At 48.6% G+C, this 27,579-nt stretch overlaps 1 protein-coding gene across 4 annotated transcripts in view; it reads right to left on the reverse strand.

Annotated features, from left to right (window-relative positions):
- NCAPG2 (non-SMC condensin II complex subunit G2) overlaps positions 1 to 27,579 on the reverse strand; it is a 70,591-nt gene that overhangs the window by 6,096 nt on the left and 36,916 nt on the right. For 3 of the 4 annotated variants that reach the window (XM_088834794.1, XM_088834795.1, XM_055421658.2), the window contains 14 exons: positions 23,840 to 24,062; positions 23,267 to 23,370; positions 17,309 to 17,482; positions 15,334 to 15,404; positions 14,324 to 14,477; positions 14,065 to 14,238; positions 13,125 to 13,241; positions 12,904 to 13,044; positions 12,401 to 12,500; positions 9,793 to 9,980; positions 8,772 to 8,912; positions 7,266 to 7,369; positions 5,924 to 6,024; positions 3,529 to 3,628 (listed from right to left, as the gene is read on the reverse strand). In XM_088834794.1, coding sequence (XP_088690920.1) covers positions 3,529 to 3,628; positions 5,924 to 6,024; positions 7,266 to 7,369; positions 8,772 to 8,912; positions 9,793 to 9,980; positions 12,401 to 12,500; positions 12,904 to 13,044; positions 13,125 to 13,241; positions 14,065 to 14,238; positions 14,324 to 14,477; positions 15,334 to 15,404; positions 17,309 to 17,482; positions 23,267 to 23,370; positions 23,840 to 24,062 — 1,892 coding nt within the window. The remainder of the gene's footprint in view (positions 1 to 3,528; positions 3,629 to 5,923; positions 6,025 to 7,265; positions 7,370 to 8,771; positions 8,913 to 9,792; positions 9,981 to 12,400; positions 12,501 to 12,903; positions 13,045 to 13,124; positions 13,242 to 14,064; positions 14,239 to 14,323; positions 14,478 to 15,333; positions 15,405 to 17,308; positions 17,483 to 23,266; positions 23,371 to 23,839; positions 24,063 to 27,579) is intronic. The other variant, XM_088834796.1, reaches the window with a different exon arrangement.

The raw sequence follows: 27,579 nt of genomic DNA on the forward strand, positions 1-27,579 counted from the left end.
GATAACATGGAATTTAACCAGAGATCAATAACAGAAACATAACTGGAAAGTTGAGAGATTAAACAACACACTTCTACAGAACACATGGAGCAAAGAAGAAATTTCAAGAGAAATTTAAAAATATTTTTAACGAAGTAGAAATGTAACATAGGAATTTGTGCCATGCAGCAGAAGCAGTGCTTAATGGGTAATAATAATTTATAGCACCAACTGAACATATTAGAAAAGCAAGTGAAAGTGAAAGTGAAGTCGCTCAGTTGTGTCCGACTCTTTGCAACCCCATGGACCATAGCCTACCAGACTTCTCTGCTGCTGCTGCTAAGTCACGTCAGTCGTGTCCGACTCTGTGTGACCCCATAGATGGAAGCCCACCAGGCTCCCCCATCCCTGGGATTCTCCAGGCAAGAACACCGGAGTGGGTTGCCATTTCCTTCTCCAATGTGTGAAAGTGAAGTCGCTCAGTCGTGTCCGACCCCTAGCGACCCCACGGACTGCAGCCTACCAGGCTCTTCCATCCATGGGATTTTCCAGGCAAGAGTACTGGAGTGGGTTGCCATTTCCTTCTCCAATTAGAAAAGAAAGAACATCCAAAATCAGTACTTAGGCTTCTACCTTGCTGCTGCTAAGTCGTTTCAGTCGTGTCCGACTCTGTGTGATCCCATAGACGGCAGCCCACCAGGCTCCCCTGTACCCAGGATTCTCCAGGCAAGAACACTGGAGTGGGGTGCCATTGCCTTCTCCAATGCATGAGAGTGACAAGTGAAAATGAAGTCGCTCAGCTGTGTCCGACTCTTAGCGACCCCATGGACTGCAACCCAGCAGGCTCCTCCGTCCATGGGATTTTCCAGGCAAGAGTACTGGAGTGGGGTGCCATTGCCTTCTCCAAAGAAAGCCAGGAAAAAAAAAAGACTAAATTAATTCCAAAGCAGGCAAAAGAAAAAAAATAATAAATATTAAGACAGAAAGCAAAAAAATTTTTTAAAAAATCAATAGAGGAAATCAAAGAAACTAAAATCTGGTTCTTTTAAAGATCAATAAAACCAATAAACCTCTTTGTTGTTGTTTAGTGGCTAGGTTGTGTCCGACTCCTTCGTGACCCCATGGTCTGAAGCCCACCAGGCTCCTCTGTCCATGGGATTTCCCAGGCAAGAATACTAGAGTGGGTTGCCATTTCCTTCCCCAGGGGATCTTCCCCACCCAGGGATGGAACCCAGGTCTCCTGCGTGGCAGGCAGACTCTTTACCACTGAGCCACTAGGAAAGCCCAACAAGCCTTTAGTCAGGCTGGAAAAGAAAAACGAGGATACAAATTACTAATATCAGAAATGAAGGAGGGGACATCACCACAGATCCCATGGACATTGTAAAAGATAACTAAGGAACACTATGCCCTCAAAGTTGACAACCTAGATGAGATGGACCAAATTCCTGAAAGGCACAGTCTGCCAAAACTATTTCAAGAAGAAATAGACAATTTGAACAGAAAGTGAAAGTCACTCAGTTGTGTCCAACTCTTTACAACCCCATGGACTGTACAGTCCACGGAACTCTCCAGGCCAGAATACTCGAGCGGGTAGACATTCCCTTATCTGGGGGATCTTCCCAGCCCAGGGATTGAACCCAGGTCTTCCACATTGCAGGCAGATTCTTTACCAGCTGAGACATCAGGGAAACCCAAGAATACTGGAGTGGGGAACCAATCTCTTCTCCAGTGGATGTTCCTGACCCAGGAATCAGACCAGGATCTCAAAAAATTGAATAAATGATTAATAACCTTCCAAAGCATCAGACCCAGATGGATTCACAGATGAATTAATTCTGCCAAATGTATGAGGAAGACGTTTACCAGTTATTTACAGTCTCTTTCAAAGAAAGAAGGGAAGAAATACTTTCTAACTCATTCTATGAGGCTAGCATTTCCCTAGTAGCAAAGCCAAAGACACTGAGGAAAGATAACTACAAAATGATCTCTCTCATCTCTTTTTGCATCTCATGAGCACAGATGCAAAAAGTGAAAGTCGCTCAGTCGTGTCTGACTCTTTGCAATCCCACGATATACAGTCCATGGAACTCTCCAGGCCAGAATACTGGAGTGGGTAGCCTTTTCTGTCTCCAGGGGATCATCCCAACTCAGGGATCAAACCCAGGTCTCCCACATTGCAGGCAGATTCTGTACCAGGTTAGCCACAAGGGGAAGCCCAAGAACACAGGAGTGGGTAGCCTGTCCCTGTCCAGTGGATCTTCCCGACCCAGGGATCGAACTGGGGTCTTCTTCTGCATTGCAGGCAGATTCTTTACCAGCTGAGCTACCAGGGAAGCCCCACAGATGCAGAAACACTCAATAAAACATAAACTCAACAGTATATTAAAAAATTATGTGCCATGACCAACTGGGATTTATCCCAGGTATGCAAAGCTGATTTAGTATCTGGAAATCAACTACTGTAACCTATCACATCAACAGGCTCAAGAAGAAAAATGATATGATCCTGTAAGTAGATGCAGAAAAGGTTTCTGACAAGATCCAACACGTACCATGATAAGAACTATTTGTAAATCGGGAATAGTCGGGAACATCCTCAACTTGATAAAGAATGTCTACAGCTAACATTGTATTTAATGGTGAGAAACGGGAAGCTTTCCCACTGAGATCTTGTACGAGACGAGCAAGCCCTTTCACCGCTCCCTTTCAGTACTGTACTGGGAGCCCTAGCTAATGCAGTAAGATAAGAAAAGTCAAGAAAGGTCCACAGACTGGCAAGAAGAAGAAAAGACTATCTTTGTTAAAAGTTGGCAATTTAGGATTTTGAAAGCCTTTCTTCTAAGAAGATGGTAGATCTGGAAAGTAGTTTATTTCCCAGTGGTATATTTTCTCATATAAAACTAATTACCTGGTTCAAAGCCCTGTAACACCTAACCTCATGGTGTTCAGAAAATAGAAGGAAAGCACTGCTTCTGTGGCTGGTCTGAGAGTCAGACACTATTCAGAAAAGAGTCTACAGGAAATTGCACAGCATGTCAAAAACAGTACAAAGCAACAGAAACACTTGGTGGCAAAAACAGAGCAATGAACACATTCTTAGACAGCAGTCCATGTGACAGCAACGGGCCACCCAGAAAGTAGAAAACAATGCACATTTCTTCAGTTTCTGGAGGGATCTTTCCCATTCCCAACATGTATACTTGTAAACAGATAATTATATCCTATGAATATCCATGGTTTCAAAAATATAGCAAACCACCAAATATAATCTTAGGTTTAAAATCATATAAAGTGAGTTTGTATGCCCTTGCTTTTCTAGGGCAGAATCTCACAAATAACAGTTTTGTTTTTGTTTTTAAAGACAGAATGGGGAAGCAATTAAAACATGCTCAAGGGGTCTTGCCAAGAGAAACATTTCGGTCCCTTCAATCCCCAGTTCTCTACACGTGGCTGCAGCTAGCAGAAATGAAAGTGAAATCTAATATATATTAAGGAATACCTAGTAGAGTTCAGATAATCACAGCTGGGGTATATCTAGTGCTTTACCTTTCCAAGCTATCCTCCTCCAAAGTAATTTCCATGAATGTCTTCAGCTTTCTGTCAATAGCAGCTGCAACATCCTTCACTTTTGAACTCTTATGTTTACCTGTTAAAGACAGAAAAATACTGAACACAACCAATCAAAAAGCACACGTACTTTCTCAATGCAGGTACAATTTTAGTTAAGACAGAGCCTCCTATCCTCGCCTAAGTTAGTGCATCATTGACCTGTGGAACAGAAATAATCCCTTTAAAGGGATGCTAGAAGACCCAGTGAGGGATTACAAAAACACTTCGTCACATCTGAGGTAGTTCCCAAAGGCATGATCCCATCTTGCTGCCCGTGCCATCAGACTTGACCATCAGCACCTTCAACAGTAACAAAACTAACACATTTCAGAATCATCATCTGCTTGGCGAATGTTTCAGTTCAGTTCAGTCGCTCAGTCGTGTCCGACTCTTTGCGACCCCATGAATCACAGCACGCCAGGCCTCCCTGTCCATCACCAACTCCCGGAGTTCACTCAAACTCATGTCCATTGATTGGGTGATGACATCCAGCCATCTCATTCTCTGTCGTCCCCGTCTCCTCCCGCCCCCAATCCCTCCAGCATCAGAGTCTTTTCCAGTGAGTCAACTCTTCGCATGAGGTGGCCAAAGTATTGGAGTTTCGGCTTTAATAAGTACCTCTTAAGTACTAGGTTTTCATTCACTCCTCAACCTGCATTCTCACACCGCCCATGAGAAGAACACCCCTCATCCACACTCTCTGCTCAGTCACCTCACACCCTCCGTGTGGAGATGTCCCTCACGCAGACTCTCCTCAGTCACTACCTTACACCGTGCCCAGGGAGAACGCCCCTCACCCAGACTCTCCTCAGTCACCTCACACCGTCCACATGGAGGATTTCCCTCACCCGCAGACTCTCCTCAGTCACCTCACACCGTCCACATGGAGGATTTCCCTCACCCGCAGACTCTCCTCAGTCACCTCACACCGTCCACATGGAGGATTTCCCTCACCCGCAGACTCTCCTCAGTCACCTCACACCGTCCACATGGAGGATTTCCCTCACCCGCAGACTCTCCTCAGTCACCTCACACCGTCCACATGGAGGATTTCCCTCACCCGCAGACTCTCCTTAGTCACCTCACACCGTCCCCATGGAGAACGTCCCTTATGCAAACTCTCTTCAGTCACCTCACACTGTACCCAAGGAGAACGTCTCTCACCCAGACTCTCCTCAGTCACCTCACACTGTCCCCAAGGAGAATGTCCCTAACCTACAGACTCTCCTCATTACCTCACACCGTCCACATGGAGGATTTCCCTCACCCACAGACTCTCCTCAGTCACCTCACACCATCCCCATGGAGAACGTCCCTCACCCAGACTCTCCTCAGCCACCTCACACCGTCCCCATGGAGAATGTTCCTAACCTGCAGACTCTCCTCAGTCACCTCAAACCGTCCACATGGAGAATGTCCCTCACCCAGACTCTCCTCAGTCACCTCACACCGTCCCCAAGAAGAATGTCCCTCACGCAGACTCTCCTCAGTCACCTCACACTGTCCACATGGAGAACATCCCTCACCCAGACTCTCCTCAGTCACCTCACACCGTCCCCAAGGAGAATGTCCCTCACACAGACTCTCCTCAGTCACCTCACACCGTCCCCGTGGAGAACGTCCCTCACCTTGCTGACTGGCCCCCAGGAGACACGCCCTCAGGGCAAGTCTATCCGGACGCCCAACTGGGGTAACACTAGCTACAAATTCCTGTCACGAATCTGCAGCCATACTATGCATTCATGCTTATGGGGATAACTTGTTTTGCGAGGAGCCCCCTATGCATAATACCTTAGAAAATAATTTCAACATTAGTAAAACTCGTCAAAAAATATAGAAACTCCACAGTAGTCACTTGCAGGGTCATTACTCTATTTTACACTTTGGTAAGTATCTCAGAGGTAGCTCTGATTATTTTCCCAATACTACTTCAACTGGCTGGGATACTCAGAATACACACAGTTAAAGCTAAGCAAAACAGGGATACGTTAAATATTAATACTGAAACACACTATCACTGGCAAAAATGATTCTGATTTTTAAACGTACATGACAAATCAACAGAAATTCAGTCTGAGGTACAGAGAAGGAGACATATGGGTCCTGGGAAGAGTGGACAGGAGCTGCGTTAGGGAACTACTGTGATTCATGCTGGTACAGGGCAGCTCCACAGCAGACGCCCAGGCAGAAAGCACTCGTGTGGAACGTGGAAAGCTGGGAGAAAGCGCCTTGAGAGCCTGACTGGCAGGGCACTCGTTCCAAACATTCCAAAACGGATCTATGGAAGACACTCGGTAGCATCCCAAACAATACAAGAGGTGACTCAACCAACCTTTATTAATAACCAAGATAATGTGCAGAACGGCCGTGAGACATACGATGCCTTCAATATCCTCAGAAATGACACATGCCTTCAATTCATCTAAAAATGACCTGCAAAAAAGTAGAAAACAATTGCAATTATTCTGTAGTATATCTTAATACTTTATAGAAAGGCAAATAATAGCCAAGATTCATCAACCACCATGAATTCCAGTTTTCAGAGAAGGAAATACCATGTTTCAGTAACATGGGAAATTGATTAAACTCTTTCCACACTCTTCACTGTAAGCATGACAAATCATACAGGTGAGACACTAAAATCAGACGATGCTGCTAGAAAGAGAACAGGGATGTTCTGGTAAGTGAATGAAGCCCTCTGCATACTTATAATATCACAAAAAAAATTTAATGTGCTATTGAAAGACAATTCACAGCTGCTGAGATGATGCTTCTGAAGTCTGCAGCAAACATATACACTACTGAAGGTCCGTGGACGGCAGCAAATGTTTCAGCGTCTCCACTGCTGAAGGCCCACGGGCGGCAGCAAGTTTCAGCGTCTCCACTGCTGAAGGCCCACAGGCGGCAGCAAATGTTTCAGCGTCTCCACTGCTGAAGGCCCACAGGCGGCAGCAAATGTTTCAGCGTCTCCACTGCTGAAGGCCCACAGGCGGCAGCAAATGTTTCAGCGTCTCCACTGCTGAAGGCCCACAGGCGGCAGCAAATGTTTCAGCGTCTCCACTGCTGAAGGCCCACAGGCGGCAGCAAATGTTTCAGCGTCTCCACTGCTGAAGGCCCACAGGCGGCAGCAAATGTTTCAGCGTCTCCACTGCTGAAGGCCCACGGGTGGCAGCAAATGTTTCAGCGTCTCCACTGCTGAAGGCCCACAGGCGGCAGCAAATGTTTCAGCGTCTCCACTGCTGAAGGCCCACGGGCGGCAGCAAATGTTTCAGCGTCTCCACTGCTGAAGGCCCATGGGTGGCAGCTGTCTGCAGTACTCTCCCTCCCGTGGCCCATCAGTGCTGCATGTGCCACGAGACACCTGGAATCAGGTCAGCTGACACACGTGTGCAGAAATGAGCATGTGCCCAGCGAAAGCCACACGGTGCTTAACCAAGCAGCCACTGTCAGGAGCACTGCAGTGCACGGTAACACTTTAAATGTTTCCCTCTAAATGAACTGGAGTTATGATAAGCATAACCAGAGACTATTTGGGTGAATGTTTCTTTCAGAAAGTTATAATTTCTCTTTGCAGAAGTATAATGTTAATATCTTGAGAGTAAAAGGAACAGAGCTAAAGTTACTGAGAGCTTACAGCCACGGGAATAAGAAGACAGTAAAGAGAAAAGGATTACCTGACTACATTTGGAGATTTTATTATTATTCCTATTAAACACCTTGAAAATGGTGGAAGGGCCGAAAGACCCTCTGGCAGGGTAAGCTCCTCCGTATCAGAAACCTAAAAAGAAGTCAAGTTAGTACCATGAATCAAGACTGAGGCTGGGATAATCGCTCACTTTATACTTCTCTGAGCTTTCTCACAAACTTGAGAAAGGCTTTCCAAAAACCAATTACTTTTGTTAACCTTTGCAATGCCTATCATAATTATGATTCACAGTGGTGTCAATTGGACTGAGGAAAAAAGACACATGTCACGTGACAAGCCTTCTGTCACACACCCTCTGATCATCTTCTTTTGTCAACAACGTGTTTCTACACTAAGCAAATTTAAGTGTTATTCTTATTAGCCCAGATCAGGTTTTCTCAACTCAGACTTTTTCTATAAAGCAGTAAAATAGTAAATATTAAACAGTAAACATTTTAAACTTTGTGGGCAAAATGATCTCAGCCACAACTACTCAATTCTCCTGTTACAGCACAAAGCAGCCATAAGAAAAAAATGTAAATAAATGGGCCACAGTGGCCCACAAGCCACTGACGGACTCAGTTGTCAGCTGTGGCACTCACAGGCCTGAGTAACTTCCAGTTCTTAGGCTGTGTATAGGCCAGGAATCACGCTCCTAAACCAAAATGATCTCCCTTCAAGCTTTCAGGAGGGCCTGAAATTCTGTTAATGTCTTATAATTTTGTCAACTTCTTTTATATTCGTGATTTCATAATAAAAAATTTGTACAAATTATATGTTTGCGTTTATATATTTCGATGGTATTTCCTGTCAGATTTCTCCTTTCAATACTGAGAGAAAACACCACTATTTACTGTCTTAAGGCATTGTTGCATGCCCAGGCACACTAGCATCAGGACTCCAGGCCATGACAGAGCACGCTTTATCGTGACCTGAATTATCATCCTGATTATGTCAGCCTTGAACCAAGCAGGCTAATCATATGAAACAGGCTCCTGCCAGGAATTGGCCAGTCCTTTATGGACTAGGAGCAAATTATCTGTCTAAACTGATATTACAGGTTCAAACTTCCTCTGCTTAAAAGAAAAGTAATGCTTATGTATTGCACGGACACAGAGACATGAGTTACTCCAGAAACAGCCCAAGGGCACTCACGCATCCTGCTCACCGCTGAGCATGGCCACTTGCGCCTGTCAGGAGAGGGCATCTCAAGAAATGGATCAACTCACGGAAATCTCTAACGTACAGCAAAAAGAAGGAAGGACCAGCTTGGTTTTAACCAAGACTGACAATGTCCTTCGCGTGCTCCCTCGCCATGGGCACAGGACTGAACACAAACCAGCCATGGAACTGTGAGGTGCACCTGTGGAAAAAGCTGACCTCCCGCGGTACCTGAGCTCTGATAAATACCTAGAGAAAGACAAAAATGTGCTGCCAGCAGAAAACAGCCCCTTCAGTAGTCAAAATGAGACACAGCAGTTTCAGGACAACGCACCTTCCGGAGCCAGTGGCTTATCTCAACCACAGATGCAGCGATCAGGGTGGAAAACACGCCCCGGTGAACAGGCGTGTCCACGTGCCAGGACTGCACGGTGCTGATGAATTCATGCAGAGGAGTCTGAACAGAATAAAGGAGCTACGAGAAACACATCAGTCACCGTTAGTCCTTAACAGTCACCGTCAGGAGCGTGGCCTCCTCCTATCTCCCTGGGCCGAGGCCCGTCCCACCTGATGTCCCTGCTACCCACGCCTTCCTCTCTGCTGCTGGAGATGACACACAGCCCGAAGGCCCTGGGAAGTACCTTGAACACACTCTACCCCAGAGCAGAGAAAAACCCCGAGAACAGGAGCATTGGCAACATTAATAAAGTTCTCAAAATGAAAGATGAAGAAATATCACTGACATTAAGTGAAGACGCCCACTACGAGGTCACGTGTTCTGAACAAAGCTGCACAGCCAATAGTGAGAAAAAAAAATTCTGGCACAAATTACGTGAACAGATCACAGACACCTGAACCAACCCATTGAAAACAGGACTTTTTCAAATTAACCCAAATATGAACTAGGCTGCAGAAAACATGGCCAATGACCTTCAATCACCTCTACAAGCTAAAGGCAGAATAAAATGGAAAGTTTCAATAATTCATAAACATCCTCCCACTGAAGCATTTTTTAAATCTTCACCCCTAGCAGCTGAGTACTCACAAGCTACTGCAATTAGTTCTCTGCTTCTGTTCTGCCGAGCAGAAGAGCTCTTGGGCCAATGGGCCCCAGACCAGCGCTCAGAGGTGGGCTCCTGGCTCCCCGGCCTCCCTCCCCGGAGCATGCCGCCCCAGGGAGAGGGGGCAGCACCAGTGGAAAGGGGCACTGGGCAGCCGCCTCCTGCTGCATGGCACCTCCCCACAACGCCGATAGCACCCACGGGCTCAGGGGCCTGCAGGTCTGGCTCCACGCCCTGGGCCGCCAGCTGGGCGCTGCCCTCTAGTTCTGACCCCGCCTTGGGGGGAGCCCATACCTGCAAGCCCTCTTCTGGCTGCTTCTTGAAGCTCCGCGCCATGCACTCCAGCATCTGCTGAAATACTTTCTGGACCATGTCAAACACCGCAGCGACCTCTTCCTCGGAATCTGTTTTCCACGTCAAGGAACTTCCAGTTATCTCTTTCAGAATGCCGAGAAGCAATGAAACGTAAAAGAATCCCTTCACTGGAAACAAAATTGGGAAAATCTGTTGTTTAATCACACAGTTTAGTTGAAATTATTACATTTTTCACTTAACACATATATTACGGTAACTGAGAGGAGTGTTACTGGTGAGCCAGTACCAAGTCGATCAGATTAATATAAAATCTGACATCCACACAACTGGCTCCTTTTATTAGATACAAAGTCACTGTCCTCAAAAACAGGGAGGCGCATACTCGGCTCGCGCGGACAGCGCGGTTCCCTCAGTACCTGGTGCAGGACGTGTCTGCTTTCTCCCATGACGGTGACGCTGATGACGAGTCTGAGAGGAAAGGCCCAGGAGCCTCGTGACCAAAGACCTATTTCTATTTGTAACAAAACTCTAAAAGAATGAGCTCAGAGCAGATTCTCTCCTGGGAAATGCTGATTATTAAAATACCTAAATACAAAGGTCATTTCAGTTTGGTCCAAGGTAAGGTTAGCAGCTTAGGCCCTTATACTTGAGGGTAGCAGACAACTCTATGTAACAAACCCGCCTACCCTGGAGACACAGAAGTGTTATTGTTAAAAACAGATTCAGTCCTTGTGTGCTGCTAAGTCATGTCAGTCGTGTCCGACTCTGACACCCTGGACTGCAGCCCACAGGCTCCTCTGCCCATGGGATTCTTTGGGCAAGAACACTGGAGTGGTCGCCATGCCCTCCTCCAGGGGATCTTCCTGACCCAGGGATCGAACCTGCACCTCTTAAGTCTCCTGCACTGCCAGGCGGGTTCTTTACCACTGCACCACCTGGGAAGCCCAGATTCAATCCTTAGGGGAAAATAATTACTAGATGACAAATTGAGTTACTGCTAAGTCACTTCAGTCGTGTCCGACTCTGTGCGACCCCATAGACGGCAGCCCACCAGGCTCCCCCGTCCCTGGGATTCTCCAGGCAAGAACACTGGAGTGGGTTGCCATTTCCTTCTCCAAGGAAATGGAACTGCATATCAGCATTATATCACAGGCTCAGTGAAACAAGTGACATAGAAAATAATATAGCCATAGCTAGCAGTTAAGAGTATAAGAATTATAAGTCAAGAACTTTTGAAAATAATTACTAGATGACAAACTGAGTTACCCAAATGCAAATCATTTTTAATGTTTCAACAATTAGGCTTAGATGTATTTATTTTAAAATATTTGTTTGTTCATTTGGCTGTGCTGGTCTTTGTTTGGCATGTGGTGTCTAGTTCCCTGACCAGGGACTGAACCTGGGCCCCCTACACTGGCAGCACGGAGTCAGCCCCTGGACCACCAGGGAAGACCCTAAATTTAAGATGAAAGTGAGACTTATAATGAATTAAACAAAGCAAAAAATTAGATCTTAAAACAAAAAAATTTCTTCTATTTAATATTTAACCTCTGTGGGTATTTTAAACAACACATGAATCCTGCTGAAGCCCCTTTAGTTACAGATAAGGAAATGTATAAAAAACATGAAACAGAGCAAAACAGCTGCCACCCGGCTCCGGTGCAGGCCAGCCACCGACCACAGGGACAGCAGCATGGCGGGGATGGACTGTGCGGTCTGAGGCCAGCCACGTCTGAGGTCTGCACGACGATCCTCAAGCCCACACAGGACCCCAAGAGACTAACGCAAGTCTACTGCTGGATTTGCTCAGCGGTCATACCACTTTCAGTCTCTTCTAGCAAATATCTGAGTTAGAGCCACTGGAACCCCTCCTTCCCAAGCCTCTGTGGCTCTCGGAAGGAGACGTGCAGCCCCAGCTGTGGAGTGAGCCCACGTGGCAGCAGCCGGGGAGGCCGCAGGTGGGGCTCACGGCAGCGGGCTCTCAGCCAGAGCCTGGCCTGAGGCCAAGGGGACGGCCTGGGTCCCACACTCCTCCCACAAGAATCTGCCCGATCCTGGGGGGCTCCAGGTAACCCTCAGCCCAGACAGCGTGAGGGCAGCCAACTTCCCACACACTCTCTCAGCACACACTGTCTGGCACCTCCTCCAAGGCAGGTGTGGACACCACGGTGTCAGTCACCAGGGCTACACTGTCACCCCATCCTCAGGGTGACAGCAACTTCCCAGGGGTCCCAGGGTGGGGGGCCATTGAGCAACTCCTGACTCACAGGCAGAGGGCGAGCACTCTTCTGTGAGCTCTGCCCACGGACACCCGACAGGAGCAGCAGACAGGTGACCACACAGTGCAGTCGTCCACAACTACACAGCCCCCAGAGGAGACACCTAAGACCCCGCCAGAAATGCTGCGCTTGTCACGTCCAGTACCATAAGTACCATGAACTTCCTGGCTGCCTCGGCCTGTTAATTCCTTTTTTGACGTAAACCAGTTTGTTACATGTCGGTCACTTAAAAATCGAGAGTCCAGCAAAGGGAGGGACTGCTTCTTACTGTGAGTTGCTCTTAACTAGTCCTTTAACAAACCAAGTACCTGTTTGCATGATTCCAAGGCTCCACTGTAGAAGCTGCGTCTGAAACTTGCGGTCACCAAGGCCAACCATGATGACATCCTTACACACGGTCAGGAAGGTCTGGAAGAGACACAGACACGCTGCTGTGACCTCCTCACTGAGGCCAGAGGGGCCGCACACAGCTGGCACAGCTCCTAATACCTAAGGGGCTGCCAGGTGAACCACAGAGAAGGTGTCCACAGAGGGGTTTCCATAAAGACACATCAGTTCTCATCTTTCTTTCCGTAGGAGATCTAGAAACACATTTTCTGTAATTCCAAAACAGCACCTGTTACCTATACTGTGTAAAATTACATTAAAATTACACAGTTTGTGCTCTGCAAAAGATAAACTCTGGACACTCAGATCTAGCATAGGTACTCAAGAAAGCAGCAATACTGACTGAAGTCACAGTTCAGACTGGAAATGAGACCCAGAAGCCCATCACAACAGAGCAGGGTTTCCACGTCCCAAGACTCCTAACCTGGATAATCTGCTGATAAACCACCCTGTGAAGCTTCAGGTATTCTTCATCTTGATCACGAATGAAAGATAAAACTTTGCTTTCTAACCAAGACCCGGTGTCTTCCAAAGTGGACAGGTAAACTTTGCCTTCTGAGCAGAACTGCCCAAAAACAAGAGCATACAGGTCAGCCGCGGAGCCCCGGGTCCGCTCACCGCGCCCCGCCCGAGCCGCAGACACACCTTGTGCTGAAGATGGATGCTCAGCCGACAGTACAGGCTGAAGGCCCGCAGGGCGGCGCCCTCACTTAGGCTCGGAGCGCTGCCATCTGGTGACCGCAGAATGGACTCCAGGTTCCCCTGCGAAACAGGACTCCTCAGGCTGGGCTCTGGAGCGCCAGGCAACTACAGCGCCACAGGGCGTCCTGAGAAGCCCGCGCCTCCTCCCTCCGCCAGGCCTCCCACAACGCGGCAAGGCCACAGCTCTTCATGGGCGCTGCCCCCGGGGACCTGGACCGAACTCTGCCAGCTAATGCCTCCCACACCCAGGCCTGCCCCGCCCGCTGCTGGTGCATGGGAGCCTCCGGCATGACAGAACCGGGCAGCAGCAGCCAGGGCGGGCTGTGGAGACAGCCGCAGAGAAAGGGAACGAACCCACAGCACTGCACGCAGAGAGCCCGGGGCAGGCCTGCGGAGACAGCCACAGAGAAAGGGAACGAACCCACAGCACTGCACGCAGAGAGCCCGGGGCAGGCCTGCAGAGACAGCCGCAGAGAAAGGGAACGAACCCACAGCACTGCACGCAGAGAGCCCGGGGCAGGCCTGCAGAGACAGCCACAGAGAAAGGGAACAAACCCACAGGACTGCACGCAGAAAGCCCGGGGCGGGCCTGCCCCAAACTTGAGGGGCTGGAGCCCCCACGGCCGTGCAAGGAGGAGAGCAAGGGACCTGGGTGGCGGGCAGCCTCCTGCCCACGGCCCATTCCAGTAGGCAGGCTCACCCACGGAGGCAGACAGGACAGGACACCAGGCTCTGAAGAGACCTGGTAGAAAGAGCAGGGCCCAGAAATGTGCACCTAGTCCCCTCCCGCCCCTACGTGAAAAATGACACTATAACACGGAAAACTTGGATCTGACTTCATCAGTCAACTTCCACGGAGCCTGTCTCTGTTCTACAAAACTACCTTGGATGTTTCAAGTGCTTTCAAAAGACAGTTCAGCTTCTTCTGGGGCGCAGAGAGGAGGCACTCGCGGTTCTTGGGGTGGGTCAGCAAATACTCCACATAGACCAGTGCCAGCCCAGGTTTGACAGGACACGGGTCCTGGACCCGCACTTTCCGCTTGGAGGCTGAGTTACCCTGAGGGGCAGGGAGAGACAGGTGGGAGGAGAGCTGTGAGTCCTGGCATGCCGCCCCTGGCGGAGCACAGCGTGAAGACCCGTACCTTGCTCTGAGGTGGCTCCTCGGGCAGCCAGTCGCAGACGAGCTCCAGGATGTGCCCCACGTGGCCCCAGGAGCAGAGGCAGTCCAGCAGGATGCAGTAGGTCCTGTCAGCGGTTCCCTCCTCTTGGTTCCTCAGTGTGGAAATCACACCACAGCTGAAAGGGCCACACATATACAATCACGTCTGTATCTCGGTAACGACTATTCACTTTCCTAAAAGGTGGGGAAAATGAAGAAGCTAAAAGCCCAAACCCTTCCTATCATGGGAGCATGCGGACATCCTCCACTGTAGGAAAAACCCACTGGTCCACAATCACCGGCAGGGTAAGTTTCAGGACAAAATGGTGACTCTGCAAGCAGCGTCAGGGACCCAAGCCCACGCACCTTGGACGTGAGGTGCCAGGCACCCGCCAGGCAAATACAAACCCCAGTCTTTCGTTTCTGTGCTACCTCTGTCAGACTATAGATTCTTCATTTGGGGGAAATAATTTGTTTAGCATCAAAACATTCATTTTTTAATACATATGAATAAAAATAAGTAATTTTTACTGAGTTAATAACCAACACTCTAAAGCAACACTGCCCAATAAAATATAACTTGAGCCACAAAAACAGGCCAGTGTGTCATTTTAAAGGTTCTAATAACCCTATCTAAAAAGGAAGACTGACTTCAGTAATACATCAGCCCAGTTAAGTCTTAGCTAAGACACTAAGACGCAGTCAATGTAGAAAACCATGATGTAACACATTACAGCCCTCTTTCCACACCAGACCCGGAGTCAGCGTGCACCCTGCGCTCACAGCTCATCCCAGCTCAACGCCATGTCCCAGGCGCTCAGAGCCACGTGTGGCCGCAGCTCTGTGGTGGCTCAGCTCAGACCTCACGTCCCCACCTGCATTTGGACGAGTCTCGGCGCTCAACACCCCAGGCCCTGGAAGCCGATGCCCTGCCCTCCCGCCTGCAGGCCACACGGGCATCGCTGGGGAGACCAGAGGGTGGGGAGCAGGCACCTGAAGGTGGGCACGGCTGGGGCGGGCATCAGGGACGCCAGCACGCACAGAGGGGTCCTGCAGCGGTCATCCTGGGGGCAGGAAAAGACACAGAGACGGGAACGTGAGCACTGCGGCCTGCGGGACCCTGCCCCCAGGAACCTGCTTCAGAGCCACTGGGTAGAAACGGCATACAACAGGACCTAACCCTTGTGAGGCTCCAGGTGTGCTGGGTCTTCTTAAACTTTCACAGGGCGCTTCACTACTTTCTGTGATGTGTCGTTTGTGCAAATACTTATTAAGCACCCACTGTGTACCAGGGGACCCTGGGGACACCCACTGTGTGCCAGGGGACCCTGGGGACACCCACTGTGTACCAGGAGACCCTGGGGACACCCACTGTGTACCAGGGGACCCTGGGGACACCCACTGTGTACCAGGGGACCCTAGGGACACAGTAGTGGCCAGAACAGACGAAAGTCCTTGCTGTGAAGGCACTGACTTGTATTCTAAAAAGAATACTGATGAAAGGAGAAAAACAACAATCCTATGCACCTGGTGTGTCCTGAGTATAAAACTTAAGAAAACGAAGCTAATCATAAAAGTTCTTAAAGTAATCAGAATACCTTTGGAAGGCAGGGAAGTGCAACAGAGTTACCCGGCCAAGCCCAAGTCCCAACAGAGCCCACAACCCAGCCAGCAGGGACCAGCAGGGAGAAGGCCTGCTCTCTGGGTGGGGCTGGCAGGGACTCATGAGGAAAGCATGCTGGCCCCCGGTGGCACTTCGCACACGGCAGCCACCTCACCACAACCGTCCCTGTTGCCATAACAGGGCCGACAGGCCAGATGCCATCCAGATCACTAATAAGAAATACCCTCAGATGGCAACACAACCAGAGAAGATGGGTCCTAAAAGGAATAGAAACAACAATTTTCCCGAAAAATAAATAGGAGCAAACTCACAGTTCCATCTGTAACTAAGCTGCGTTCAGGCAGGCTGAACCCACCCTCACCCCCAACTCCCAATACACGAAATGTTTTCTTAACGTCACAAGACAGCTGATCACTACTTCCGATTCCGCTCTACGCGTGGCTCACAGACGGTTTACCCACTCACAGGAAGACCACAAGATTTTCGGACAGACTGAGGGCAGAGAGGCTCTCTGACCAGAATCGCTCAGCACTAAAACACTTAATGAACCGCCTGCCTTTCCCCAGACACACCAAGGCACACTGTTCTTCTGTCGTCTCATCCAGGATCCAGCCGCCTCCGTGTTTTATCTACCTCTCAGCCTGGCATGGCTGTCTGAGCCTTTAAACGTCCCAGTGATGGGGCAGCCTTCATCCTTCACCTTCACAGACAGGTCACATTGGCATTTCAGGGGCAGAATGGAGCTTGGAGACCTAACAGTCACAGAAATACAGCTCCAAAAGCTAAAAGGTCTAATGTCACATAAGCAGTTGTAGAAGAACAAAAAGTAAACTTTACCAAGAGAAGAATGATTCCTAAGACCTATGACCATTCTATATTTAAGCCACGCTTTCTCTGTAATTGGAAATAAACCTGCACTTTTACATAACAGTTTTGTTTCCATTAGTTCTGAAATACGGCCTTTATTCAGAGAGGAGGTTTCCTTCACTTAAGCAGAAGATGCACACACAGTCTGTCTGCCCTGATAACACAGACACGACTCAGAGGCTTCAGAAACAGGTGCTTACCGGGTGCCATCAGAGGCCCCCACACCAGGGTGCTGTGCATCCTGGATGTTCACAAACTCCTCTCTCTCAATTCCCAGCACATCTAACTAGATTCTAAAACTGGGTCGCAGGCCATTAGCAATGGAAGACCAGAGCAGCCTGGACACACGCTGGGGCGGAGGCTGGAGGCCGCCCAGGCCCCCATGCAGGGCAAGCGCACAGGTCCCGGCGGCAGCTGGCTCAGCCCTCCTCAGCCCTGCACACAGGGCTGCTCCGTTCCTCAGGGCGGCCGTCTTACCGTGAACACTCGCATGTACTGCGGCAGCACTGAGGCAAACTTGTCGACCGTGTACACTCGGGCCTCCTTGTTATTCTCCAGGCTCCTGTGAATGCTGCTCCAGAGAATCACCACGATCTCCAGCAGCCCCGCCATGGACGCGGCATCGCTCACTGACAGCATCTGGTCCAGAGCCTAAGACACAAAGCACTGCACCGTGAAAGAATGAATCATAGCGACTATTAAGAGAACAGCACTGTCTTTAACAGCACATCTCAGAATTCCAGCCCTAAAGCGGAAACGCAAAGGACAGGCAGGAAGAACCCCCAAGACTGTGGTGTGGTGTCTGAGGGACCCGCCCCTTCAACCAGGGCTGCTCCAGCTCGGGTTCAAGTAGCAGGCCTACACGCATCTTCCACACTCGGCAGGCAGGGACGACAGCACCACTATGTCTTGAGGGTTTCCAGTGAATCCTCCGTGTTTGTGCAGGGTGGGGGCCCACACCCCATCGTGACCTCGAGATGCAGAGGATGATTCAAGTGCTGGGGTTGCTATGCTACTCAAACGGAGCGGGAAAAGATACGGGGGGCAAATAAACTGAACTAAGAGGCTGCCTTTTCACTACTGTTCCTGGGGTTCTCAAGGCAGGAATGCTGAATTGCCATTCCCTTCTTCAGTGGACCACGTTTTGTCAGCCATGAAATTAAAAGACGCTTGCTCCTTGGAAGAAACGCTATGACAAACCTTGACAGTATATTAAAAAGCAGAGACATTACTTTGCCAAAAAGGTCCATCTAGTCAAAGCCACAGTTTTCCCAGTAGTCATATACGGATGTGAGAGTTGGACTACAAAGAAGGCTGAGCACCGAAGAATTGATATTTCTGAGCTGTGATGTTGGAGAAGACTCTTGAGAGTCCCTTGGACTGCAAGGAGATCAAATAAGTCAATCCTAAAGGAAACCAGTCCTGAATATTCACTGGAAGGACAGATGCTGAAGCTCCAATACTTTGGCCACCTGATGCGAAGAACTGACTCACTGGAAGAGACCCTGATGCTGGGAGAGATTGAAGGCGGGAAGAGAAGTGGGTGGAAGATGAGATGGTTGGATGGCATCACTGACTCAACGGACATGAGTCTGAGTAAGCTCCGGGAGATGGTGAAAACAGGGAAGCCTGGCGTGCTGCAGTCCATGGAGTCACAAAGAGTCAGACATGACTGCGCGACTGAACAACAAAAAAGGGCATACAGAAAAAACAGAAACAGTTGCTATGCAAAGGCAGATTCTTCAATAGGCTCTTAATACTTGGAACGACTTATGGACAGGGAGGCCTGGCGTGCTGTGATTCACGGGGTCGCAAAGAGTCGGACACGACTGAGCGACTGAACTGAACTGAAAACTATTAAAGGCTTAGAAAATACTATGTGAATGATAAAAATAACAAATTAACAAAATTTCAATCTGTATTTTAGTTTTTACATTCTAACATTAGGCATAGCAAACTTACCATTAAAGTCCCCTGAGAAAGGCACCACTTTTCCTTTACAAAAATATGCTAAGTTCCAAAGATTTCAATAAACAGAAAGCAGAGATTTTTAGTAGATAGCAATGGGAAAAAGTAAAAGAATAAACTCAGCAACTTTTGCTTTTAGCCATTATATGTTCTTAGAATGACAACATCCAGATGGCAAACTGTATTTCTTTTCTACTACCAGTTATAATCAGTTCAGTTCAGTTCAGTCGTTCAGTCGGGTCCGACTCTTTGCAACCCCATGGACTGAAGCACGCCAGGCCTCCCTGTCCATCACCAACTCCCGGAGCTTGCTCAAACTCATGCCCATCGAGTCGATGATGCCATCCAACCAACTCATCCTCTGTTGTCTCCTTCTCCTCCTGCCTTCAATCTTTCCCAGCATCAGGGTCTTTTCCAATGAGTCAGTCCTTCACATCAAATGGCCAAAGGATTGGAGTTTCATCTTCAGCATCAGTCCTTCAAATGAATATTCAGGACTGATCTCCTTTAGAATGGACTGGTTGGATCTCCTTGCAGTCCAAGGGACTCTCAAGAGTCTTCTCCAACACCACAGTTCAAAAGCATCAAGTCTTCAGTGCTTTATGGTATCTCAGCTTTCTTTATGGTCCAACTCTCACATCCATACATGACGACTGGAAAAACCATAGACAGCTTTGACTTGGACGTTTGTAGGCAAAGTAATGTTTCTGCTTTTTAATATGCTGTCTAGGTTGGTCATAGCTTTTCTTCCAAGGAGCAAGCATCTTTTAATTTCATGGCTGCAGTCACCGTCTGCAGTGATTTTGGAGCCCAAAAAATAAAATCTGTCACTATTTCTATTGTTTCACCATCTATTTGCCATGAAGTGATGGGACCAGATGCCATGATCTTAGTTTTCTGAATGTTTGAGTTTTAAGCCAGCTTTTCACTCTCCTCTTTCACTTTCATCCAGAGGCTCTTTAGTTCCTCTTCACTTTCTGCCATTAGGGTAGTGTCATCTGCATATCTGAGGTTACTGATATTTCTCCCAGCAATCTTGATTCCAGCTTGTGCTTCATCCAGCCCAGCATTTCACATGATATACTCTGCATATAAGTTAAATAAGCAGGGTGACAATATATAGCCTTAATGTATTCCTTTTCCCAATTTGGAAGCAGTCTATTGTTCCATGTTTGGTTCTAACTGCTGCTTCTTGACCTGGATACAGATTTCTCAGGAAGCAGGTCAGGTGGTCTGGTATTCCCATCTCTTTAAAAATTTTCCACAGTTTGCTGTGATCCACACAGTCAAAGGCTTTGGTGTAGTCAATAAAGCAGAAGTAGCTGTTTTTCTTGAACTCTCTTGCTTTTTCTATGATCCAATGATGTTGGCAATTTGATCTCTGGTTCCTCTGACTTTTCTGAATCCAGCTTGAACGTCCCAAAGTTCTCAGTTCACATACCAGTAAAGCCTCGCCTGGAGAATTCTGAGCATTACTTTGCTAGTGTGCAGGAGGAGTGCAATTGTACGGTAGTCTGAACATTCTTTGGCAATGCCTTTGGGATTGGAATGAAAGCTGACCTTTTCCAGTCCTGTGGCCACAGCTGAGTTTTCCAAATTTGCTAGCATACTGAGTGCATCACTTTCACAGCGTCATCTTTTATGAACTGAAATAGCTCAACTGGAATTCCATCACCTCCAGTAGCTTTGTTCGCAGTGATGTTTCCTAAGGCCCACTTCCATTTCCAACATCCTATCTTTATGAAGCAGTGTTTTCCGCAGGGACAGCAACCAAAATGGGATTACGGAGTAGACTGGACATGTCCAAACTACTGTACAATCGCACCCCTCTCACATGCTAGCAAAGTAATGCTCAAAATTCTCCAAGTGAGGCTTCAGCAGTGCATGAACCAAGAAAGATGGCCCTGCTCTGTCTCTTTCAGAATCTCTGCTTACGTCTGAAACATGTCAAAAATCCCAGTGCTCACTCATAGCCCTCAAAGTTCGTTTGCCTTTGAATACAGTCCCTTCACCTTCTGACTGCAGCACAGCTGTCATTCCTCCCTGAAGCCACAGACTGAGTTCACTGAGCAGGCTGACTACGTCACACAAGGAAGCAAGTGTTGTGACCCATCCTGTGTCACTAAAGTGTGCTGCCAGCCATGACTGCTTTTCTAAAAGAAATCTCTGGAGCAGCTCTCATAACTCAACAACTCTGGCCAGCGATGTACTTTTTGAAAGCCATCTCACTTCTGTGTATAAGAGAAGACATGTGTGCTCTGCATCCATAAATCTGTGCACACAGATGTGAGTTAAAGGCATGGACTTAAGTGTAGTTGGTAATTTTAATCACGCCCTGCAACGTGAAGCTCAGATGCCATTTCTCAGCTGGCCAGCATTTCTCCACGGATGACACCGTGTGCAGACACACTCAGAAGTGACCTCTCTGACCGAAGCAGTGAAACCAGAAGGCCACACAGTCTTGGCAACTGCTCCATCCATGTACACACCGACACGGTATACACCAACACAAAATGACCAGTTCAATTTCCCTGGCATGTAGTCATTCAAAGACTTGAATGGTTCTGCTGCTGTGGTGTTGGTTGGCAACAAAAGTGCACATAGCCTCATGCACATCCTCCTGAAAAATATATCACCAAAAACAAGCACTGCTGCCTTACTAACATCAGCAGGCTCATCAACCTAGACTGCATACCCCGGTGATTTAATCCCTGGTAACAGCCCTGCCTCACTATCCTGTTTCATCAATTCATCCAGTTTCAGTGCTAGCCAAAAGAGGACTATGCTCCACCATCTGAACTACAGCATCTCCGAAAAGTTCACAACAAATATCCTGAGCAGCAGGCAAGATCCGCGCTTCACCAACACTAAAGGGCATCTTAGGGTTAGCAATGCAGTTAGCCAGCAAGAATGATACTCTCAGTGCAGACACATTTGATCAAGTGCTGGACCTCCAGTAATGGTTTCTGTTCTTCATGTTCATGTTTTTTTCCTTTTGAAAAACTTCAAAGGTTTGTCTTTTAATGCAGGGTGCTTGGTCTCCATGTGGTGAAGCGGTGTTGATTGTTTCCTGGCTTCACTGGATAGCTGGTCGCCACATATTATACAAAGCAGGCTTGGAGAATGTGAATCACCTGTTGCTATGAACTCATAATTTAAGTAGGACTCGGTTATGTTCTTTAAATGCACATTTCTTTTTCTCGGCAGTCTTAGAGTCTTCTGCTCTCTCACCAAGGCATCTTTCCCCATTTTCACAGGAGCTCAGTGGCATTTGACTTTGTAATCATTTTGGCTAGGGTAAGCTAATGAGCTTAACTGGGCACAACGAGAAAGAGGCATGGATAAAGCGGTAAATAAAATAATGGGCAGGCCCCGCACGGACTGAAATAAGTGTGGGAGTTTGACTGAAAGCCTGCCACCAGAGGCAGCTTAATCGTCACTTGCCACTCACGTGACACGGTTTTGATATGAGGCGGCAAGCAGCTGTTCACTATGGTGTCTGTGCGGTCAAACCTCTCAACTATTGACACTCTGTATCTGCAGCTGTCCCCCAGCGTTAGCATCGCTGCCTCAGCTCCAGCTCATCAGGTGTTAAGAGTCTCCTGAGGAGCGAGCGACCTGGCGCTCCCGCATGCACAGTGCACAGCAGGGTCCACACTCTGATGAGAGCCCAGCGCCGCGGATGAGCTGCACTGCCAGTGCAGTGATGCCAGTGATGGGGAGCATCTGTGAACGTCCGACCTCCCTCCCGCTGTGCGGCCTGACTCCTTACAGGCCACAGACAGGCCAGTCTGGCCCGGGCACCCTGCTTTAGAGGTACATAAGCATGGCAGTTTATTTATAAGCTTAAGATACTGTTTGTAAGTAATAAGCATCTAAGTCTTAAATGTCCCTTTTTTAATGATATTAAAAAATTAATGATATTGATCACTTCAGATTCTGAATAAGTATCAGCTACACAGTCTCCTCGATAAATTACTTTAAACAATTCTCAGTGAAGCTTGTATCCTGAAATTCAACCCGACAATGTTTCTAGTAGAATCTTAGAGCAGGAGCAGGGAACAAATCCTTAGGGGCCCCACCACCCATCTAGCTGTAAAACACGGTGACCAACAGGCCCATCCGGGTGTGCCGTCTCATTAAAATACACAGATGCTTAAGGTAAAGAAAACTGGGAAAAGTGTGTCACCAATAATAATGTTTCCTGTGTATTAGATTCTACTCAGACTCCACAATGAACTACAAAGAATACACAGGAAGTTGCTCCAAAAAATTACTTATGATTCTCCAAAATAATTAGTTGGTGTATCAGAACTAAAGGAATAAATGAAAAATAAAAGACTGCCAAGGTAACAGCTCGTGGAAGCAGCGCCTCTGCCTTGCCATCCAGCCCTCTCTAAGCACCGGGGAGCCACCCGCCCAGGCCCCACCCTGAGCAGGCCCGCCAGGTGCCCGTGCCGGACTCACGCTAGCGTTCTCCTTCCCCGGCTCCTCCGCATCCTCCCTGCAGGCGCTCAGGGCCCTCTGGATGCAGGCATTCAGGCAATGGCGGATCACGTGGATCAGCTTTGCTAAAGCATGTAAGACAATCACATGTGTTTCTTCAACAAAATTTTCTAACAGTAAAATTATAATCCCAAATAATTATGGCAACCCACTCCAGTACTCTTGCCTGGAGAATCCCATGGGCAGAGGTGCCTGGCGGGCTATAGTCCATGGGATCGCAAAGAGTCAGACATGACTGAGTGACTAACAAGGGACCTCATTAAGAACTGCACTGGCATGTGTGTGTACACTGTACACTCTCAATCATGTCCCAAACTGAGCTGCTCACGAGGCGAACACGTGGGGCAGGCGGGAAGTGGGACGAGGCACTGGGGTGAAGGACCAGGCCTGGGGGTGTGGGAGCACGGGGCCGTGGGGTATGGGGGGTACGTGGGTGGGGCCTGGGGGCATAGGGGCAGGGTGTAGGGGAGGGGTGCGGGGTGTGGGGTGCAAGGCGTGGGGCACAGCATGGGGCGGGCCCAGGGCCGCGCGTACCTATGTTGGTGCAGGCCGTGTGCTCGTGCGCGTGCTGGTAGAACCTGCGTGCGGCCGCGTGGTTCATCTGCAGCAGCGCCACGCAGCGCTCACACCACACGGCCTCGGGCTGGTTCACTGGCAGGAAGGAGTTGAAGATGAGCCCCACCAGGCGCCGGCACACCGGCCGGGAGTCTGACTCCAGACGGGCCAGAATGTGCTCCATGGGGCATATTTTCCAAAACTGTGTACATGGCACATGTGCAAAAGAAAACCATGAGAACATTTTAAGCAAAATTTCAAGATCACAATCAAAAAGGAGCTAATTTTTATATTCAAGAAAACATTTCAAATGACTCCACCAGGACCTGGACTCTTCTGCAGAGAAATCAAGCCCATATTTGAAGGAGACTGACACACATGGAGCTAAGCAGGAGGCTGCTGGGGTTAATTGTAATCCATCAGGGCAGCAGTGGACTCCCAAATGACAGTTATGATTATCAGCCTAATAATTTCAAAGTTTCCTGAAACAACACAACTTTCGGGCCATTAACATGAAAAGTGGATTTAAACATGTGCAACAGGTTTGGCACAGAAAGCTAAAGTGAGCCCCTGTACTCCCACCTCAGACACGGGCCTTGCTGGCGGGCACCCCCCTGCCGTGTCCTGAGTGCCGACCAGGGGCCACGTGCCTCCTCCACCACCCACAGCTGCCGCACACACGTGCACACAGAGCTGCCTGCTGCCCTCAGCGCAAAAGCGCCACTGTTGTCCACCACCCACAGAAAAGGGCCAAACGCCTCGACAAGTAGTTTAAAACAACGGGAAACACCACAGAATAAGAGACATCAAGACAGACTTCGATGGGAAGTGGTCATGGGGGGGTCAGAGCCCGTCTGTCACTTGTGCAGGCACACTCATCTGTGCAACGGGAACAGCACAGCGACACGGACGTTTCTCAAGGAACTGGCTCCCACAACAGTCCCCTTTCCAGGAGTTTCAGTGGATCTTTCTCATCAGCACGTATTCTCAGGTCCTTTCCAAGTCATAAACACAAAGGCCCCTCCCCAGGGACCGGCTTCCGTGAGCTGCCTGCCCAGTGCCTTCCACACTCCTGCAACACCTCAGTGTGTCCTGCAGGTCCAAGGAGTCTGCACTTTCAGATGGACACACTCCACCTCCCCTGGAGGGAATGTCTGAACATCAACCCTACCACCACTCCCCACAAGCCCCTGGGACACTTCCATGCACACACTTGGTATTTCTGAAAATTAATGCAGGAAAGACAGGAGCCACCCGACAGCCACGCCATCAGCAGACTGTCAACCCAGAGCAGCTGGCACAGTACCAGATGCGAAGAGGGAAGCCAGGTGCTCGGGAGAGCAGGGCCCTTCAGCCTCAAGACCGCAGAGTTCATCCAAAGCTGCTGAAACCAACCAAGACACCCAGGAAACCTTGACCAAGGGACAGCGCCAAAAAGAGAGGGTCTTCACACTGAAAGGGTCGGCTCCTGAGCACTCATGGAGACCAGACCACCTTGAACAGAAACAAGTAGCTGGCATAAACACCGAATGCCAAGGCTCCAGGGGCGGGTGACTCTTGCAATGAACATTTCCGGCAAGTCTGCCTTTCCAGAAAAGCCCCATGTTAACCTATTTTTCTTTGATTTACTTCTCCTGAAATAAAACAGAACAATTCGGATTGAGGGTTCTTCACTTACCTGAGGTTTTATTTTTATCCAAACATATTACCCACAGGTGACATTAACAGCAGACAAGACTGTAAACAAAATTGCTAACCGGTGTTTCATTTCTAAAGTTAAAAATAACTGCATATTAAGAAATCCCAAATTGGTTTTTTAATAAAGATATTTCAACATTAGTATACTGTTGATTTGGCCTAAATCTCAGCTGTGCAACATAAAAACTGCAGAATTTCAGAACCAACAGTGAACAACTTGAAGGCACCAGCACTGAGGATGAGAACATCAACGGAAGCCTAATTAGGTGAGCTGGGGCCGCCGCAGGCCTCAGGACTGACCGCCCAGTCAGCGTTAATTACTCACCACCTTTCATGTCTGTGCCCAGAGCCTCTGCCAGGCCTCCGGGGCAGCCCCTCCAGGGCTCACAGGGACGTGAGGCCAGGACGGCCCTGCCCGCGTGGCCTGCGTTCCAGCCTGGGGGCGATCAACACCCACCCGCTCCTCCCAGCTGCCTCTCCACCGGCCTGTCCATCTGTGATCTTGATTTTCAGAGAACTGGCTTGTGTGCCTGTAACAAAACCTTCCAGAGATCTTACAGCTAAATCACTCTCCACCTTGCTTGGGCAAGCTAAGCATTAAGACACAAGAAGTGTCTCACTAAAGCGTTACGCTTCCTCCTCTGCTTCTCCTCCTTCCCCAGATCACAGACTCTCCGGCCACAGACACGTTGTCCAGGTCTTACCTGGCCTCTCCCCTGCTCTCCTGGGGAGACCCACAGGACTCAGGACATCTGGTCTCTCTATCATCTCACCAGCCGTCCCCTCAGTGGTCCTTTGCAAACGGATGTGCACTTCAAACAAAACACCACAACTCCCGCTTCAGACTTATAACCACACTTTCAACAAGCTGTTACAACAATCCAGTCAACCCTGAAGTAAGCCTTTCTGTTGAACTAACAAGCTGATCCTAGACTCCATACAGAAATACAAAGGCCCAGACCACCAGGAACTCTGAAGGAAGAGCCAGAGGGCACACACACCAGGAGGTCTGCAGAGCTTCAAGGAGCTTGGGCTGTGGCCCTGGCCAAGGATGGACAGGCGCAGTCTGGAAACAGACCACACACCAAGGCAGTGAGACCACAGAAGTCATGTAAAATATCCCTTTCTCATTAAAAAATCCAGTTCAAAATTCAAAAAGCATAAAACAATGTGCACCCTCGGGAAGGGCAAGTCCCCCCAGCACCCCATCTCCAGACACCCAACCCCTCCCCTTGCCTCAGAAACTGGTGTCCGCTTCCTGTTTTCCTCCAGGGATATGTGAGGCTGCCCTGGGCAAATACACAGATGCTCCCCGTTCTCAGAGCTGGCAGCACCCCACAACTCATCTGCACTCCCTGTCTAACTTAGTGGTCTCTCCACGAAAGCACGCCCCTCACCACGGCCACTCGACATTTCACGGCGTGGACACACCCCAGGGCTGGGCACTGACCCCACACCAACGAGACGTGTCAGCTTGTTCCCAAACCCTGAGCCTTGACAAAAGACCACTCTAAAGTAAACTTCAGAGAACTCTTGTGTAGGGGAAGAAAATTCTGTTACCAAATAATAATGCAGTCAGCAACCTCATAAGTGACATTTGTAGCCAAAAGCTGAACAGAACTAGACTTAAGGGAAAACATTCTCACCTGAGTGGTTTATACCAAAACGCACACAAATCAACAAACACCTCCTTGCTTCCTTCTATAAGACGCTGGAGGACGGGGATCTCATATTCTACATGTTCAAGTGATATTTTAAGTGCTTACTGTGTACCAAGCATTTAAATATTGCAACAAAAACTTTCAGGTATATGATAAAACTAATTTAAGATAGGGACTGCTTACATTAATATCTTTCAAAAAGAAAGCACACATTGACAAAACAAAATATATTTTATGACACAACTGGTAGAATATACCAGACATCAGTTAGTTTAAAATGTTGTCACTGAAACTCTTGGAACTAAAACTGCTTTGTCCTTTTGTTGATGAAAATAAATAAACTTATTTATTTCATGTACT

This window comes from Moschus berezovskii, chromosome 3, assembly GCF_049115385.1.
Source record: "Moschus berezovskii isolate FMDL1 chromosome 3, NW_MosBer_1.0, whole genome shotgun sequence".
Lineage (NCBI taxonomy): Eukaryota > Metazoa > Chordata > Mammalia > Artiodactyla > Moschidae > Moschus > Moschus berezovskii.